This window comes from Dama dama, chromosome 9 (genome assembly GCF_033118175.1).
Source record: "Dama dama isolate Ldn47 chromosome 9, ASM3311817v1, whole genome shotgun sequence".
Taxonomy (NCBI): domain Eukaryota; kingdom Metazoa; phylum Chordata; class Mammalia; order Artiodactyla; family Cervidae; genus Dama; species Dama dama.
In genome coordinates, this window is record NC_083689.1 from 59,682,037 (window position 1) to 59,699,493 (window position 17,457).

The 17,457-nt window shown below is 38.2% G+C and overlaps 1 protein-coding gene across 4 annotated transcripts in view; it reads left to right on the forward strand.

Moving 5' to 3' along the window:
• Positions 1-2,079: 2,079 nt before the first annotated feature.
• RBM27 (RNA binding motif protein 27) overlaps positions 2,080-17,457 on the forward strand; it is a 57,832-nt gene continuing 42,454 nt past the window's right edge. For all 4 annotated transcript variants that reach the window (XM_061151641.1, XM_061151643.1, XM_061151642.1 and 1 more), the window contains exons 1-3: positions 2,080-2,332; positions 12,374-12,492; positions 14,765-14,889. In XM_061151641.1, the coding sequence (XP_061007624.1) occupies positions 2,274-2,332; positions 12,374-12,492; positions 14,765-14,889 (303 nt within the window). In that variant the 5' untranslated portion in view covers positions 2,080-2,273. The remainder of the gene's footprint in view (positions 2,333-12,373; positions 12,493-14,764; positions 14,890-17,457) is intronic.

Sequence of the window (17,457 nt, forward strand, 5' to 3'; positions counted from 1 at the left end):
GAGTCCCTCGGACTGCAAGGAGATCCAACCAGTCTTTCCTAAATGAAGTCAGTCCTGAATATGCACTGGAAGGACTGATGCTGAAGCTAAAATTCCATTACTTTGGCCACCTGATGCGAAGACCTGACTCACTAGAAAAGACCCTGATGCTGGGAATGATTCAACGCGAGAGAAGGGGACTTTAGAGGATGAGACGGTTGGATGGTATCACCTACTAGATGGACATGAGCTTGAGTAAGCTCTGGGAGTTGGTGATGGACAGGGAAGCCTGGCGTGCTGCAGACCGTGGGGTGGCAAAGAGTCGGACACAACTGAGCAGCTGAACTGAACTGAATGCTTTAGTGGGTTGCCATTTCCTCCTCCACGGGACCTTCCCCATCCATGGATGGAACCCAGGTTTCTTATATCTCCTGCACTGGCAGGCGGGTTCTTTACCACTAAATGCCAGCTGGGTCACTTCGCAAGTGGTTCAGGGGTAAAGATTCGCCTGCCAATGAAGGGGACACAGGAAACGAGGCTTCTATCCCTGGGTCAGGAAGTTCCCCTGGAGGAGGAAACGGCAAGCCACTCCAGTAGTCTTGCCTGGAGAATCCCATGGAGAGAGGAGCCTGGTGGGCTACGGTCCACAGGGTTGCAAAGAGTTGGGTGCACACATACACATGCAGGGGGTCCACATACTAGCCTGCAAGCCAGACCATGTTGGCACCTGTTCCTAGACACCTGTGAGGTAACAATAACTTTTACACTTTTAAATGGTTGGAGGAAAAAAATCAAGGGAGTATGTTGTGACGCATGAAAACTCTCTCACATTGAAATTTTCATATGCCTTTTATTGGAACACAGCCACAGTCATTTGTTTCCATATTACCTATGACCTATTTCATGCCAAGAGGGCAGAGTTGAGTAGTTGTCAGAGACCTCATGGCCCACAAAACCAAAAAATATTTGCTGTCTAGCCTTTTACAGAAAAAATTTGCCTACATCTGCTACATATTTATATTACAGTCTGTCTGCTTATTTTGGGTTGACCCATCTCTTTTATATGAGGTGTATGCTCATCAGGTATTTTTCATAATGTTATGATTACAACGCATAGTCTCATAAACTGTTCAGCTTTCTGGGAGGAAGGACTGTTTGTTTTGCTCACCACTGGAATCCCAGGGTCTTACACAGTGCTGGTATACAGCAGGTGCTCACTAATCGTTATTGAAGAAACATTCTAACACCAGTGCCAAGCCAGTCATTTCAAAACTCCAAAAGGAAATTTTTCATCTAGTACAAACCAATTTGCCCATTTCAGTGATTTCAATTTTTTAAATATTATTTTCAAAAACTTTTTTTGCTGACCAACATCTTCCCTGCACAAAATCCCCATCGAACTTTAGAGAAGCAATGAAAAGAGAATTTTTTAAAAAATGGAATCCTTTTTCTCCCTTGTAGAGAATATACTAAAAATACTGATAAAATTGAAATGGCCTCTGTCTTCTGCAACCGTTGCGCTACGTTTTTAAAATGACGATTATTGGAGTCCAAGGCAGGGTTGCCATAGCATTGTGCATAATTTAAGCACAGCAGCAAAAGATACCAGCATGTGTGCCGAACAAAATGAGCGTGTGAGGAAAAAAAGTAAAATTTTGCGATCTGTGCACAGTGTCGAACGTGAACGTATTGCACGTTATGTTGCAGATTTACTACAGCTGAGTCACTTCGGGACACACTAGTGTGTGTTTCCAGGAAAAAACGGGAGGAAGGAACCAGGCTGAGGGGCTCACCAGGTTCCCCCAGGCACTCCCAAGAGCAGACACCGGTATTCCGCGGCGGGCGGCGGCGTGGTTAAAAAAAAAAAAAAAAAAAAAAGTGCCGCGGCCCCTTTAAGAGCCACAGCACCTTCTCCAAGATACCATCTTGCACCAGGAGTTCACGTAAGCTCTCTACCTACCTTGGTAAATCCCTCCTCCTTTACTGGGTACGACCGGCGGGCGGGGCGAACGAGCCTGTTCATTGGCTTTGCGTGCACGGCCCTCTCTTTCCTATTGGTTCCAGCGCTCGCCACTCGACGCTATCTCCCACCCTCCTGTGCCGTCGGGCTAGGTTGAGTGAGGGCTCTTGGGTTAGTTCCTGTTAGGCCCCGGCCGGGGGAGTAGGTTGAAGTCTCCTAAGATGCCCGGTGGGCTGAGGCACCCGGAGCTGTGAAGAAGGCGTGAGGAGGCAGCAAGGGGCGACTCGCGGCAGGCCCGAACAAGAGCGGCGGCCGAGCCCGCCTTCCTTGCACCATGCTCATAGAGGATGTGGATGCCCTTAAGTCCTGGCTGGCCAAGTTACTGGAGCCGATGTGAGTGAGGCAGGCTGGGCCGGGGCTGGCGAACGTGGGCGTTGGGGGCCCGCGGGGGCGTGGGGGGAGGGGAAGCGGCGTGGGGGAGGGCGGAGCGGAGGGGCCGCGGTCGGGAGGTCCCGGCGACGTCCTCTCTGTAGTACTATCAGCATTGTGGGGGGGTGGGGGGAGGAGAGAAAGGGACGTAGAGGCGGTGTGGCTCTGGGAACGGGGCGGGGGGGCGGGGAGGACAGCGAGGGCTTTTGAAATACACGTTTTGGGGTGCTCAAAGGGGGAGCGGGAAGTGAGGGAATTTAAAATACTGCTCTTTGAGAACTGAGAGAGTAATCGGGGCTCTTGAGGGATTTTAGAATTTGAATATTGGGATCTTGAAGGGAGTAGCAGGATATCAAGCGTTTTACAAACAGTATTATTCCGGGACTAAAAGATCTAGAAGCGGAGTATCGGGGGCCTTTTGGAAGCATGAAGGGAGAAAAAGAGAGTAGGGACATTGAGGGCTTTATAGCTATTACTGATGAGTTCTAAGGGTTCAAAAGTATTGAATTAAAATAGGGTAGTGGATAGGGATTTGTGGACACTGAAGTGTTTGGGGAATTATTAGGAATCTGATAAGCCTATTAAGGGATGCTATTATTGAGGAGTTGATAGTGCCAAGAGAGCTGATGATTTTTAAATACCATTAGGGGTTGGGAAAAGTGAGGTTTTTGTAAGTTTGATTGGGGGTTGAAAGGACTACTCGAATATGTAATATTATTGGAGGACAGGCTGAAAGGGGTATACCGGCAGCACCAAGGGATTTTTAGATGCAGGTGTTGGAATAATGAAACGGGTAGTGGAAAGAAAGAGTTTTGTAAATACTGAGAGGATTGGGGTGTAGGATTATTGGTGAGGGGTTTGTTTCTGTTATCTGGAGTAGTATGGTGGAAATACTGTTGGGACCCTTGAAATAAAGGAATAGCGAAGATATGACCTTTTTGTTGGTTTTGTAACCGTTTTAAAGGGATGAGATGGTGAAGTGTTAATTTGGGACACTGGGGTATAGGTAGTCTCTGAAAGGTATCTCCGTGAGCCAAGAGGAAAAGCTGGAAGGAGGGTGGGAGGAGGTGGTATCTAACTCTCTTGGGAAAGAAGTCATGGAAAGGGAAGGAAAGGAATCATTTGCTGCCCCTTTGTCATTTCTACTTATTACTTTTCCTCCTACTGGAGGTGAGGGCTTTCTGGCTGAAAGAAAAGGAGTACAAGAAGAGATGGGTAGGCTTTGATTCATTAGATCAGATAGTTTTAGTGGAAAAATTGAGTTTTTGCAGAGGTGGAAATAAAGGGTAATTCGGGAGGTGTGGAGGTGTGGTGAAGTTGGTTGTTAGGAGACTGCTACTTCCCTGTTTGTCTGTTTCCTTGTGCTCCTGAGAAACCCTGTTAACTAACTTTTGATGTTTTGCTATTTGGGTTTCTTGGGGTGGGATGGTAACACCTAGGAAGACTCATCTGTAGTCCATTGTGTCAGCCTTGTGAAGATGGTAGGGTGGGAAAGTGAGACAGCATTAGGGGAATTTTGATGTCTGAAGTGGTATTTGCTTTCTGAGGATGTGTGTTATGACTAGAGCACAGGTATGAATGAGTATACTCTAAGGGCTTCTGAGTTTTACATTAGTGATGGTCTAAGTAAACTACAAATGACTTCTGGGCACACTTAAAAGTTTTATAGAAGAATATGGGCCTCTTGAGTGTGCATCATACTTTTCCTACATACAGTATCAAGATTGGAGCACAAAGGTGGAAATGGATTGTGATGAAGGTGGGAAATCATGAAGTAAGAGTTTGTGAAATTGACTGTATATGGAAGAGGCTAAGAATAGAAAAAGGTCTATTAAAATATAGAACAGGAGAACCTTTGTGTTTTTAGTTGGTTGGTAGATACTTTTGAAAGTATTAAATGTTGGTAATACTTTTGAAAGTATTAAATGTGTGTTTTATGTCTTGAGTAGAAGGTGACAAGTTTTAATATTATAGTTAATTATTTTTTTAAAGCTCCCTAAGATGTTTTGATCTGAGTAATGTTTTTTGATTTTTTTCTTATTGTCAGAATTTAGTTTGGGTGGGAACTTAAGTCTCCCTAGGGTGTTTTCACCAGATTTTTTGGACTATTTCTGCTGATTTTGTTCATATATATTCTGTAATTTTCATGGGTAAAAGTTATCTTTCAAAATGATTAGTTTCCCCATTTGTTTTGAGTTACATGTTCAACGTAAAGCTCACATCATGCCTCTTTTAAATTTTTGTTACTTTTTTAGTGTTAAGAAAGATCTGAAATCACTGCTTAGACTTAATAATATAGATGATTTTCCTAGAACTACAAAATTACAAAATAAACTACAAAACAAATGCTTATTTTTAACTCATATAGGTAATGGTTTTGGGTGAAAGTGTTAATAAATAGTAAAGGCAAGTGCAAATGTCACATATATTCTCATTCTTAATATGTTGTCATGGGAGATTTTTTTTTTGTCTAGACATCCTAAAATGTAAGAAATGATATGCTGAAGTGGGTTGTATTTTTAAGTTTACTTTTTCATATTCCAGATTCAAGAAAATTATCATGGGAGATTGGCATGTTGCTACAACATAGCATTTCAGAGCAGTTGTCAGGCTTTCATATAATGTAGTTGCAGTGGATATGTTTTAATCAGACTGTAGCTGTGTACATGATTTCCTGTTGCACTTTCTTATTTAGCTTAATTTAAAATTATCTAAATTTAGGGAATTCCCTGGTGGTCCAGTGGTTAGGACTCTGTGCTTTCACTGTCGTGGACCTGGGTCAATCCCTGTTGTGGGAGCTAGGATCCTGCAAGCCACATAGATGGTCAAAAAAAAAAAAAGTAACTGAATTATAAAAGTTCTTGATTTTTAGGGATTTTTAGTATGGTCCACCTTGTCACTAGTGAAATGAAGTCATATAACAGAATATTATGAAACCAGTCTCGTTTGTATGTGTTTGTGCCCCATAGACAAATTAGGAATCTCATACTGTTAGAGCTTATCTGTTTCCACTCCTTTTGTAGATGTGGGACATATTTGTTACCTTATTAGAGGAGGGACAGGAGGAGGGAGACTAGAAGAAATGACTACTTAACTAGCTGTGGGCCACCCAGTACCATTTTCATTGGCAGTGCAGTAAAAGGGAGAGAAACCATCTTAGTCCAGGAGTTTCTCTCTCTTCCTACTGCTGCATGAATAGAATGAACTCACAGATCTTGTTTGGGGTCCTCATCTTTCTTCAGTTTCAAAATCTTCTAGATATCCTAGTTATAGAGACTATGTAGGGATTATACATGGGTAGGACATGTCATGATTTCTTTTTATTACAAGTAACTGCTCACTTGAACTATCGGACTCCTTAAAGATAAGATTCTGAGTAAATCTAGAGGATAAATCAGCCAGTGGAGAAATTTCTACAAATTTAGAAAACATTCAAGCAAGCATTTTTTAATAACAAACATGCATTTCTACCAAAAATGTTGTCTTTAATGAGGAATGTTTTAAGTTATTTTTATTTTATATGTATTTAATATGTATAAGTACATCTAATTCACTGCTGCTTATTAGGTTTATTGTAAAAATTTGTCTTGTGATAATAATTTTGTAATGTATAGAAATACCAAATCACAGCGTTGTACACCAAGAGCTAATATAAGTGTTTTAAGTCAATTTTACTTCAAAAACAAACTCAGAAAAAGAGATCAGATTTATGATTACCAGAGGTGGGGTTGGCGGGAGGAGAGTTGGATGAAGATAGTAAATAGGTACAGACTTCGAGGTACAAGATATATAGTACTAAGAATGTGAAGCATGATTAATATAATTAACCCTGCTGTGTGTTACATATGAAAGTTGAGATAAAATCCTGACTTCTCATGACAAGGAAAAAATGTGTTTTTTGTTCTTATTTTGTATCTATGTGAAATGAATGTTCACTTAATTTATCATGGTAGCATTTCATATATGTAAGTAAAATCATTAATGCTGGTTCAATTCGGACATACATAGTTCTTTATGTCAATTACATCTCAAACTGAAAGAAAAAAGCTATGAACAACCACAAAAAATTGCCTTGATACATGTTTTGAAGAGAGTGATAGGGTTTATAATACTTTCTGGGCAGTTGCATTCATTCATTTATCTGTCATCTGTTTTGGTAGAGCATCATTGTGCGATGCAGGGCATTTAGTTTCTAGATCTATATTTGAGTCACTGACTTTGGAGAGTTTTCTCACCTTTCTGTGTTAAACAATTAATTATATTAACCTTTTACCTATCTCGCAAATATGAGTATTATAGTGCAGACTATAAAAAGTACTTTATGTACCAGAATCATTAAATATAAGTGAATTTTACGGTTTTTGAAATGTGAAAATATATTAAACTCTTTTTGCAGAAATACTTATTAGTACTAGTGTTAAGTCCTTCTGCCACTTAAAGAATAATCAGTCTAGTGCATGACAGATTCTCATTGCAAGCCCTAGACAAGAATTGGTAGAGAAAGCCATTGACTTGATGTGCAGTTTCTGTGAGTTTAGGCCATATCAAGATCTTTGTAAAAAAAATGCTGTAAAACATTGACTTTGTGTCATTTCTGAGTATGATGGAAAAGACACAATAATGTTTGTTGGAATGATTCTATTGATGCAGTGGTCAGGGGGTGTATATTTGGGTTGAACTCTAGAGTTTACATGCTGTTTGTATGTTTGCAATCCTTACCAAATTAATTTTGACTAGAAATCTCTGCAGTTGCCCAAATGGGAAGAAAAATCACCGTGTAGCAGCTTGTTAGATCTCACCTCTTAATAAATGAACTGCAAGGATAAAATGAGTATTTTGTAGGTATGTTCTTGAGACTGGAAAGTACTGATAATTTTCTAAAATGTATGTAGTAGCTTCAAAGAATTGATGTCCCTCTAAAGTTCTGTGGGACATGTTTAAGAAGACCATTCACTATTTCATAGAAGACTTATTCTGGCCCAGAGACTTCTTGGCAAGTTTTAGTATACTAAGTTAGGAACGTATTTGTTCTTATATCCTTTGGTCTGACTCCTAAATGTTTCTGACTTCACTCTCCCTGGCCCATTTGCTGTAGGCTAGGAGCCATATATTGCCTTCATAGCCTCGTTTCCTACCAATGTCTTCTCTCATCCTCTCACAGTATTGTTACTTCATTATTAATCTCTTTGTTTAGCCATTTGATATTTTGTACTATAATTATCATTTTTTCATTTCCTTGTGACTGAGGGCAAGGTCTGTCTTGCTCAAAGTAACTCCATTACCCAGCAAGAAGCTTGGCATTTCCTTAACATTTAGTAAATGTCTAATCAATGTCCTCATATGTGTATTTAGGTTGGTCACAATTAGAAAAGTGTGTTTTTTTTTTTTTTTTTAAGTAGTCTCATTTTCTGAGTGTGCTTAGCTGGTGGCTACTGTGCTAGGAGCTGTATAGTTCCAAGTATCACAATGGTGTTTGCAACTGAGAAACATCTATTTTTCCCCTCCAGATAAATCTCGGGGCATTTTCTTCCACATCATCTTCATTCATGATAGCCCCTAACTAATGATGGGGAATATGAAAGCTTTCATTTGAAAAGACGTGGAAGTACCAATATTTTTGTTTCCTACACAATAGTAGTAGTACAGTAGCCTCCAGCTAAGCACATCGAGAAAATCAGATTACTAAAAGTATCTGTAAGACTAAGTTGATAGCTCAGTGGATGTGTCAATACCTGCAATGGTGATTTCATTAAGAAGAAAAAAGACATTTGAGATTTTTACAGATAAGACATTTCTAGGCACTATTTCTATTAACTTCTCGTGATAAAAATTCATTCTAAGCAATTTTTATTCTTTTAAATAAAAATAGATAATGGAAACATGTTTGTAGAATATTATGCAAGATGTGAATTTTAAAGAATCCTCATTTGTAACTTCCATTAAACTTTAGGAAACTTCTTATGGTTCTTTATTTTAAACTGAAAGGTGATTACTGATTGAGGCTTAGAAAACATTAATTTGTCATGCAGATAAACATTAGAAAAAATGTATATGCTGTGATAGATTTTACTTGCATGGAATTGAAACTGAGTTTTGGTTCCACAGGTAGGCTGTCTCCCTGGTCTTGAATGGATCACTTGATTTGTCTTTACATATTTACAAATTTAGGCATCTGTAAAATGAATAATAATTAATCATGCTGTTAAGGGGTTTCCCAGGTGGGGCTAGTGGTAAAGAACCCACCTGCCAGTGCAAGAGACATAGAGATGCGGGTTTGATACCTGGGTTGGGAAGATCCCCTGGAGGAACGCATGGCAGCTCACTCCAGTATTCTTGCATGGAGAATCCCATGGACAAAGGAGCCTGGTGGGCTTCAGTTCGTAAGATTGCAAAAAAACACAACTGAAGCGACATAGCACGCGCACACACATACTGTTAAGACCTTTTAAAGACTATAGAATAGTACGTTTTGGTGGATGTTATTACCTTTTCTAATCTCTTTGTTATGATGGAAACCCCTTTTTGTCTAGAAACGTGTGTTTAACATAGCCATGGCCCCATAATTTCAAAATCTCTTTCCAAGATATACTTTGTCCCTATAGTTAAGCAGAAATGAATTTCCATAAGCATTGGTTATAAATGAAGAGCTAAAAGGGTTTTTTAAAAAAATTAATTATTTTGGCTGCACTGGGTTCTAATTGCAGCATATGGGATCTTTGATCTTGCATTGCAGCATGTGAACTCTTAGCTGCGGCACATGGGATCTAGTTCCCTGAGCAGGGATTGAAACCCCAGATCCCCTGCATTAGGAGAGTGGAGTCTTAGCCACTGGACCACCGGGGAAGTCCCAAGAGCTAAAAGGTTTTAAATACTCTTTGGGTACTGTTTTTGTGTAAGAGAAGTAGGAAGTGGCCCTGCATTTGTCTTGTAACCTATCAAGGGTCTTAGTCATGCTCATATTTTTGTGACATACTTCTGAAAGTCTTTTTGGTCTAGTGTTAGTATTGGTATCATGTCCTTGTCAGTGACAGTCTCTCAGTCATGTCTGACTTTGCAACCCCATGGACTATACAGTCCGTGGAATTCTCCAGGCCAGAATACTGGAGTGGGTAGCCTTTTCCTTCTCCAGGAAAGTTGGTACCATAGCTACTATTATAGTATAGCTACTACCATAGCTACCATTATAGTATAGCTACTATTATAGTATACTATTATAGGATAGTATAGTATACTACTATAATGGTAGCTATAATAGTACTATACTATAATAGTAGCTATTATAGCTACTATTGGTACCATAGCTACTATAATATAGTAATTGTCAGTTTTTAAAGATTATATGGTAAGTGGTGATGAAAGAATAAATAAGAGTAATCATAAAGGTACCAAAAAAATCATAGCAAAAAACTCCCCAATGTATTTGTTTCGCCATTCAATTGATGTGACTCATTCTTTCAGACTGGTGATTTCCTTCATTCTTAGTGCACTTAATGGATACATAGTTCAGTCCAGTTGCTCATTCGTGTCTGACTCTTTGCGACCCCATGAACCGTAGCATGCCAGGCTTCCCTGTCCATCACCAACTCCCGGAGTCCACCCAAACCCATGTTCGAATCGATGATGCCAGCCAACCATCTCGTCCTCTGTTGTCCCCTTCTCCTCCTGCCCTCGATCTTTCCCAGCGTCAGGGTCTTTTCCAATGAGTCAGCTCTTCGCATGAGGTGGCCAAAGTATTGGAGTTTCAGCTTCAACATCAGTCCTTCCAATGAACACCCAGGACCGATCTCCTTTAGGATGGACTGGTTGGATCTTGCAATCCAAGGGACTCTCAAGAGTCTTCTCCAACACCACAGTTCAAAAGCATCAATTCTTTGGCGCTCAGCTTTCTTTGTAGTCCAACTCGCACATCCATACATGACCACTGGAAAAACCATAGCCTTGACTAGATGGACCTTTGTTGGCAGAGTAATGTCTCTGCTTCTTAATATGCTGTCTAGGTTGGTCATAACTTTCCTTCCAGGGAGAAAGAGTCTCTTAATTTCATGGCTGCAGTCACCATCTGCAGTGATTTTGGAGCCCAGAAAAATAAAGTCAGCCACTGTTTCTACTAGGAGCTGTTAAATTTAAATGGTCCCATTCCTTTGGCTGTAAACGTGCTTTTTGTATTTTATGCAGAATCATTTATTAACAATTTATTAACAATCAGTTGTTCACTCACATTAAACAAATATTTAGAATCTATAATCAGTCTTTTCTTGGTGTCTACTCCTACCTTGTAACTATTCATCTTGAGTTTTATCACTGTTCCATCAAAATGTATTTCATCAGAAACAACCTAATTCTGTATTTGTTTATTAGTCTGAATACTAACTATATGTAGAAGATACCTGGATTTGTTTAACTCACCTTGTTTTCCAGTAATCTGAGTTTCACCTGTTTCTCACTGGAAACCTCATATTCTTACCCAGTGTTATACCTATTAGGTTCTGAGACTCCTTGAAGGTTCCCATAACATCAGGGAAATAACATTGCTTCTTTTCTGCCATTCTTAGTTATTTAAATAAAAAAATCCTTTCTCTTTGTGTTTAGAATATAAGTGGAGATGGTATATGTCCATTTTAGAATTTAGCAGTTGGATTTATTAAGGTAATCTGTTCATAATTCTCCAAAATATAATCATTTTATTTAAGGATTCCAGCTTTCTTATAACTAACACATAACTCACCATCTGTGTACTTAGACTTCTAGTGCACTTTGACATTTGCCCATCATTTTTTAAAAATTAGTTTTGAGTTTTGTAAAATTGATAGAATTGAAATTTGCTCTTAGAATTTGGTACATAAATGTTTTAAAAGTATACATTAGAAGGGAAATAAGGGTGTTGGTGGTGTTTTTTGCTTACTAATATCATAAACTTATTGGAAATGTGATTGATACCTTGAGCTGAAACTTTTTTAACTTTCTGATTTATAGTAGAGGCCCAAAGATCATAGAATAAGATTAGTGTTTTATAGGTATATAATCATTTTGCTTGCATAATGATTTTACTTCCTGTCATTCTGAGTTTTTTCATTTTATCTTCACAACAGTGCTGTGAAGCCACAAAGGATATATGATACTTAAGTGTACATTCATGGGGAAAATAGAATATAAATATATAAGCATGTGTATGTATTTGTTTATATAAGAAGAAAACTTTCTATTACTTGTAATATATATAAAATGTCAAGTCTGGCAGATTGCTGTACATTAGGAGTTGGCAACTCAAGGATCTTGTGCTGCCCTGGCATAAGAGATAATTTGGAATGTCAAAGTCAGGTTACTACTGACTAGAAAAAAAAGTGACATAGATAAAGGTTATCTCTGCTGCCCTTTTACCACTTCTCTTATCCTTTCTAACTCCCCAATCTTTTCTTTCTTCCTAATAGCTGCTGAAGTGTTTGCCAATAAAATTTAAGGTGACATGCTTTTTGTGTTCTCACTTTTTGTCTTAAAATGATCCTTAAGATACTCACTGAGAAGATTACAGGTAGAAATTGCCATTTTTAGATGCTGGTGCTTGGCATTACAGAGAGTGGAAAAGCTGCCCCATCACTTCCCCTGCTTCTTCTTCTTTGATCACTCAGAACAGAGAGTTCCTGAGGAGATCTACAGCACTTCTACAGTCTGGGAGTCAAGCTGCACCTTAAGAGTCCATTGCCACCCTTTCCCTATTACCATTGAGAGCAAGTAAATATAGATTCATTCCAAAGTTCTGAGTATAATTGGAACATTGAAAATAGGAGGCACATTATTTTATAAAAATAAGCAGAAAAAGAAAAAGTTAACTATAGTATATATATAAATATGGTTTTTGTTAATGATAGTCGCCTATGGTTGCAGTCATTTTTTAAAACAAAGTTTTTTACTTGAAGCCTCCCAAAACGGGGGTGATTTCATTAATGACATCAGTATTTGAAAAAAAAAAAATGTTTAAAAATGCTTGTTTTCTCTTTGTCTAACTAGATGTGATGCTGACCCTTCAGCCTTAGCCAACTATGTTGTAGCACTGGTCAAGAAGGACAAACCTGAGAAAGAATTGAAAGCCTTTTGTGCCGATCAACTTGACGTATTTTTACAAAAAGGTAATTATTATAGGCCTTCAACCAAGTATTTAAATAGAGATTTTAAATTTAAAACTTCCTGATAAAATCTTAAAGATCAAGCTTGAAAGAAATTGGTCAGAGCCCTTCAAATACTTGAATATACCTATTCATGCTTAATTATTTATTGTGTATTTGGCAAAACTTTTTTCCCTTTCCTACTCTGCTCCTCTCCAGTATTGAGGCAATGGCAATTCAAGTACTTTTTAAGTGAAAGAATCCTTGGAGCTTGTGGTAGAATCTAGTTAATGGTTAAAGAGTAACAATTTTAAAGATAATGAAGCTGCTTATTCTTACTGTTTATTAAGACAATGAAGGTAACTTTTTCTCCTTCTTGACTGGGGCTTCTTGATACACAAGAAGAAATGGGCATGCTCCTCTTCTCTGTGTGTCTTTAACTTCTTATCTTAGCAAAATCTTGTTCCTAGTCTGCAGAGCTTCCTGGGTGCCTCCCTGCTGCTTCTGTGACCTCATCTCCTACCACTCCCTGTCATTTGTTTCATTCTAGCCACATGGACCACCTTGCTGTTTTGTAAAGCATGGCAAACGTGTTCCCAACTGAGGGCTTTTGAACACTGTTTTACCCTTGCTTGAAACAGGATTTCTCATGGTTTCTGGCCTCTTCTCAAATGTCATCTTCTCAGAGTGGTTTCCCCTGAACATCCTGTATACAGGATAGGTCACGCTCTCCTCTTCCCATTTTTGCTTTATTATTTTTTCATGGCATTTGTTACTCCCTGTCATGTTATATGTTAATCTGCCTGTTTATCTGTGTGTGTCTCTCTCCACCTCCCGTTTGTCTTTTCCTTTGTTGAGATTGGAGACTCGGAACCTACAGACTTGACATGTAGAAGATACTCAATAAATATTGTTGAATGGACAAACAGGAGTGTGGATATTTTATATTTACTAGTTGAGATAGTTGTTAATAATGAGAGAAGATCCTTTAGCTCAAGTATCTGCTGAGAAAGAAAAGATAAGTCATATGGCTTCTCAGTCTAAAACAAAGGATTACATATTTTTTATGCATTTTTAAGGCTTTTTATACAAAATTAATACAGAATTCTTTCAGTACAGATGAGTTTTTTCTAAATGTATTAATTTATATTGCTTAGTTTTAATTAAAGATAGTCATGATATGTGTATATTTTAAATTACAAAAGTAATACATGTTTTAAAAAGTGCTTTAGAAATGCAGAGGCATGTGAAAACAGTCTTCTGATCATAAAGTCTTTTGAATGGTCTGATTAATTTGTCTTAAAGTTATGTGTAAAAAAAAAAAAAAATTATGCGTAAGAAGAGCTTACCATTTTATAATCATGGAAAATGCTTACTGCACAAATTAATAACCTAAAAAGTTTATGAAAAGATGCTTTTCTGAAGAAAAAATTTGACATTTTAGAAATAGCTATTTGTATAAAACATGTAGCAGTTGCGGTGTAAGCAGAATCTGTATTATACTTTTAATATCCTCTTTAGCTCTTCCTGAGGGGTAGGACCCATGGAAGTGACTTAAATTTGGTTTAAATAACGTAAATATCTTGACATTTAATTTTTAATAACTTTCTCTGGTTCTCTCCATTAAAGAGTGTGAAAAAGTTACAAAATAGAGCAGCCTTTTTCATGTTTTACTTAAAACACAAAATGATATTTTCATACCATTCTCATGTCAAAATTTATTTTTCAACTAATTTTAAAATATTTTAAATTAAATATTTGAGTAGGCAGTTTAGTTAATCTAACAATATAAAGGTATATCATGAAAGTCTGTCTCACCTCATCTGATCCCTTCCCACCCCAGGTGCATTACTTTATCATTTTTGTGTCCTTCAGAGTTTTCTTTAATGCAAATATATAGATACAATATTTAATTTTATATCTTGGAGCGTTGATATTATCAGTACTCATTCTTTTTATAGCCTCTGTGTGTTATTGTTTGATTGTCATATGATTTATTTAAATAGTCTCTTATTCATGGAAATTTGGGTTGTAGCCAATCTTTTACATACTCAAACAGGCAATCTTGCATATAAATCATTTTGTACATGTGCAAGTATCTTTAAAGGGTTTTAAACCCCAGAAGTGGGATTCTCCCCCATAAGGGGTAGACTCATTTTTAGTTCCACCAGCTGTGAATCAGATGTCCCACTTTCCTCAGCTTTGCCAATAGAGTGTGTTGTCAAACGTTTGGTTACCTACTAGTCATTCCCCATTTCCCTTTGTGTAACATTTACATATTATTTCTTCTCCTTAGAAACTTCAGGTTTTGTGGATAAGCTATTTGAAAGTCTCTATACTAAGAACTACCTTCCTCCTTTGGAACCAGTTAAGCCTGAGCCAAAACCACCAGTCCAAGAAAAAGAAGAAATTAAAGAAGAGGTAATGTAAAGTTTTCTTTCGCTTGCAGGGACTTCTTAGGTCTTATTACCAGTATCATTCTTAGTTAGTAGTTGACCTCTGTAAAAGCTATTCTCTTTTAACTGGACATAGAGAACAGACTGATGGGTCCGCACAGGAGGAGGGGGCTGGGGAAGGGGTGGAGTGGGAGTTTGGGCTTAGCAGATGTAAACTTTTATACACAGAATGGATAAACAGCATAGTCCTACTCTGCAGCACAGGGAACTATATTCAGTATCCTGTGATGGTAAACCATAATGGAGAAGAATATGAAGTTGTGTGTGTGTGTGTGTGTGTGTGTGTGTAACTGAATCACTTTGCTGTACAGTGGTAATTAGCACACCATTGTAAGTCAGCTACATATCAGTTAAAAAAAGAATGGGCTCCCAGTATGTTTCTTCAGGTAATGGAAATATGAAGAAACTTTTCTTCTATATTGGATAATGTATAATTTTTGGTTTAAGTTATAGGTTAGCGAATTCTGGTGGTCCTTGTTAGTATAGTGGTGAGTATCCCCATGCGGGAGCGAGCCCGGGGTTTATTTCCCTGATGGAAAGGCAACATGCCCTTGGGCTTCCCTGATGGCTCAGATAGTAAAGAATCTGCCTGCAATGCAGGAGACCCAGGTTTGATCCCTGGGTTGGGAAGAGTCCCTGGAGAAGAGAATGGCAACCCACTCCAATATTCTTACCTGGAGAATTCCATGGATAGAGGAGCCTGGTGTGTTAAAGTCCATGGGATCGCAAAGAGTCGGTCTGGACCGAGAGACTAATGCTTTCACTTTAGGGCTTCTTCGATGGCTCAGTGGGTGAAGAACTTGCCTACAATGCAGGAAACATGGAAGAAGATGCAGGTTCGATCCCTGAGTTGAGATCCCCTGGAAAAGGAAATGGCATCCCATGCCAGTATTCTTGCCTGGAAAGTCCCATGGATAGAGGAGCCTGGTACAGTCCATAGGGTCGCAAAGAGTCAGACACGACTGAGCAGCTAAGCATGCAGCATGTGGCACTTAGGACTCGGTGCTTTCATTGCTGAGGGCATTGGTTTAATCCCCGGTCAGGGAAATTTTTTTTTAAAGGTATAGGTTAAATCTTTGTATAATAAGTTAAAATTTTTGCAACATGTGTCCTTTTTTAGAGTCATTGAGGTCAGTGGATTGAAAGTGTCTGTTTGAAAGATAGCTCCTTTGAATGAGGAAAATTACATTATCTTGAGTTTTGAAAAACAAATTGTTACACTATTTCATTTTGTATCTTTGCAGTAAATCCTAATTTTGAAAATTATGGAAAATGGATTTCAGCTTTTATGTATACTATCCCAAATGTCTGGCATTTTTTCCATTTTCTTAGCTTTTATAGATAACTTAATTGTTATTACTGACAAATAATAGCTGGTAGAATAGTGTGTAAATTATAATAGTTTATAGTAATTGTTAGATAACATTGAAGGGAGGAAGTTGTCTTTTTTTGTACCTTCAGCCACTTGCCATCCTCATAAATACTTAGTAGGTATCTCTAAAAGGCTATATTTTTAAAGCCTCCAAATATTTTCATATATAAAAGTAACAATAACTCCTTAATATCAGATATTCAGTGTTTAAATTGCTAATTGTTCATAAATGTCCATTTTTTCCCTCATTTGTTTGAGTCAAGATCTAAATAATAAGGTTGACTGAACTGTCTTTTTTTTGGTAATTCTTTATGTATTCCCTCTCACTTCCCTCATGCCAAGATTACTGCTATTCTTATTTCTAATACAGTATAAAGAAGTGAAGTCGCTCAGTCGTGTCTGACTCTTTGCGACCCCACGGACTGTAGCCCACCAGGCTCCTCAGTCCATGGGATTTTCTAACCCATGGAGTGGGTTGCCATTTGCCCACCAGGCTCCTGAGTCCATGGGATTTTCTAACCCATGGAGTGGGTTGCCATTTCCTTCTCCAGGGGATCTTCCCGACCCAGGGATCAAACCCAGGTCTCCCACATTGTAGGCAGACGCTCTACCGTCTCAGCTACCAGGGATACAGTGTATTCTTGGTTTTTTCATTTTATGTAATAAGAATAATACAGACTTTTTAAAATCTGTACAAATCAAGCATTTTATTTATATAGCAAGGAAGCACTCGTTTATTCTCGACTTAAGTATACTTGAGATTAAAAATCATGTTTGGCAGTGTACCGCAGGATGCTGAATAAGACTTCACCCATATTGCTTTGGATTTTTTGATCTTTGTAAGTTTTCCATACCCATGGGAACAATTAATTTAGCTTCCTTAACCTACTGGATGCTCCCTGGATGTAAAAGTCTTTTATACTCTTTTGTCTAGCTTCCTTAGCTTATTTTTACATGAGATTCATTCATATTGTGCATGCCCTTTGACTTTTTTAGAACATTTTCAGCATCCAAAAAAGAAACTTCATGCTCATTAAGCCATTACTTCCAAATGCTTCCAGTCCCAGTCCCCACCCCAGGCAATATACTAAACTATTTTCAATCTCATTAAATTTGCTTATTCTGGACATTTCATATAGGTGGAAGTACACAGTATGTAAT